Raw genomic sequence first — 1,774 nt, forward strand, 5'->3', positions numbered from 1 at the left:
CGACCAGCAGTTGGACTCATTCTGCATGACCCGGACCACATTCTGCTGTGATGACTGCTGGGGAGGTCATCCTTAAGGTCTGTGGCTCCCTCCAGGACATGCTTGGCAACACTGTTGTCCAGGTCACCGCCCTCCCAGAGGTTGTGGGCTTCTAAGCTTTGGCTTCCTCTAGTGCATGGAGGCCCTCAACAGGACATGATTCCCCATCACCTGACTACCCTAGGAGGATCTCCCCTACTTTTTCTAGCTTCTCCATCCCTGTGGATTAAGGAGGGATCAGCGTAAGTGTTCTGGGCCCACCTGGGCAACTTACCATGATTCCTGGGCACCTGTGTGCGCACAACCCCTAAACTGAGGGTGGATGGCACACATCACCTCTGTACAGTGCATGTTATCTCTGAAATATTGCAAACCCTCACAAGGAGCCTCTCTTTCCTTGCTGTGCAGAATCAACTGCTGGATACAGAGGGACCCACCTACTGCTACTGGAGATGAGGCCACAAGGACAGCACCATCCTCTGCAGGTGAGCTTTGCATGTTGGGCCTGGTACCACAAGTTCTGCAAGATGGACCAGGTGGACCACAAGAACTGCAGGGTATACCTCACTCTCCTGCAGAGGCAGGTAGAAGCCCAGAAGGAGGCACGTGCCATGGTGTGACGGGCGGTGAAGGCCACCGAGGATGACTGATGCATCTTTGGCATGATGCTGGCCCTGGAGGTGTTTTTTGTCCCACCCAGCCTCCAGGCACCAACTGGCCCCTGGCAGCTGTCTACGGGCCTGCCACAGGCCCCTCAGGGTGTGGGAGGATATGCAGCACTGCCTGCCATGGCTAGGTTCCCCAACCCCTGCTCCAGTTCCTGGCCCCCCAGCAGCCTGGCTTCCTGCCTCACCCACTGCCCACCACTCACCCCATCTTCATTCAGCCCCTGAAGTGCATGCAGGAGGTGGCGCTGGCCCCGGCCCTGGCCCTGGCCCTGGCCCCGGCCCCATGGAAAGAGATTCTGGCCAGAGAAGCTAGAAAGCAGTCACAAGAGATGAAGAACAAAATTCATAAATAAGAATAATAAATCACAAAAACTTAGAGCTTCAACCTTGATAGGTCAATTAGTCCAAACTCCTGCTCTAAGCTTGGCTAGAGGGTATAGGAGCCTGGCAACAGGCACCCCTTGTCTTTAGTATTCTGCTCTGTTTTCTGCCGTTGAACTTCTGTCTGAACTTCTGTCTGAAGAACAGAATGATGGACTTCAGACATATATTTAAAAAGTATAAAAGTACTTTGGCCCGGCCAGCCAAAGTAGCTCAGTTGGGAGAGCGTTAGACTGAAGAGCTAAAGGTCCCTGGATCAATCCCGGGCTTCGGCAGCCCTCTGCCCTCCCTTTACTCAGTTGGCTCGTTGGTCTAGGGGTATGATTCTCGCTTAGGGTGCGAGAGGTCCCGGGTTCAAATCCTGGACGAGCCCAACTTTCCTGCCACGGCAGGGGGTCGGACTAGATGATCTGCTCAGGTCCCTTCTGACCCTAGAAACTATGAGTGCTTTGGAAAAAAATGGGAAGCGAGAGCCTTCCTCCATTCTGCTTAGGCCCCTGGTAATGGGCCTATAGTTAGCCGGATCCACTTTCCTCCCTTTCTTGAAGATAGGCACCACATTGGCCTTCTTCCAGTCTTTGGGCACTACACCAGGAGTTTTTAAAGATCCATGCCAGGGCCTGGGCTATGATGCTCGCCAGCTCCTTGAGTACCCTGGGGTGTAGATTGTCAGGGCCGGCTGACTT

The 1,774-nt window shown here is 54.1% G+C and overlaps 1 protein-coding gene and 2 non-coding genes across 3 annotated transcripts in view; all 3 read left to right on the forward strand.

The window, feature by feature from the left end:
* The first annotated feature begins 479 nt into the window (after positions 1-479).
* PID1 (phosphotyrosine interaction domain containing 1) overlaps positions 480-1,774 on the forward strand; it is a 268,473-nt gene continuing 267,178 nt past the window's right edge. The window contains exon 1 of the mRNA XM_019503600.1: positions 480-524. Within this exon, the coding sequence (XP_019359145.1) occupies positions 492-524 (33 nt within the window). The 5' untranslated portion in view covers positions 480-491. The remainder of the gene's footprint in view (positions 525-1,774) is intronic.
* TRNAF-GAA lies at positions 1,291-1,363 on the forward strand. Its single transcript has one exon. It is a non-coding gene; the product is annotated as a tRNA-Phe (tRNA).
* Positions 1,390-1,461, forward strand: TRNAP-AGG. Its single transcript has one exon. It is a non-coding gene; the product is annotated as a tRNA-Pro (tRNA).

The sequence above is a fragment of the Gavialis gangeticus genome, unplaced genomic scaffold, assembly GCF_001723915.1.
Source record: "Gavialis gangeticus isolate Ggan-Ray unplaced genomic scaffold, GavGan_comp1, whole genome shotgun sequence".
Taxonomy (NCBI): Eukaryota; Metazoa; Chordata; order Crocodylia; family Gavialidae; genus Gavialis; species Gavialis gangeticus.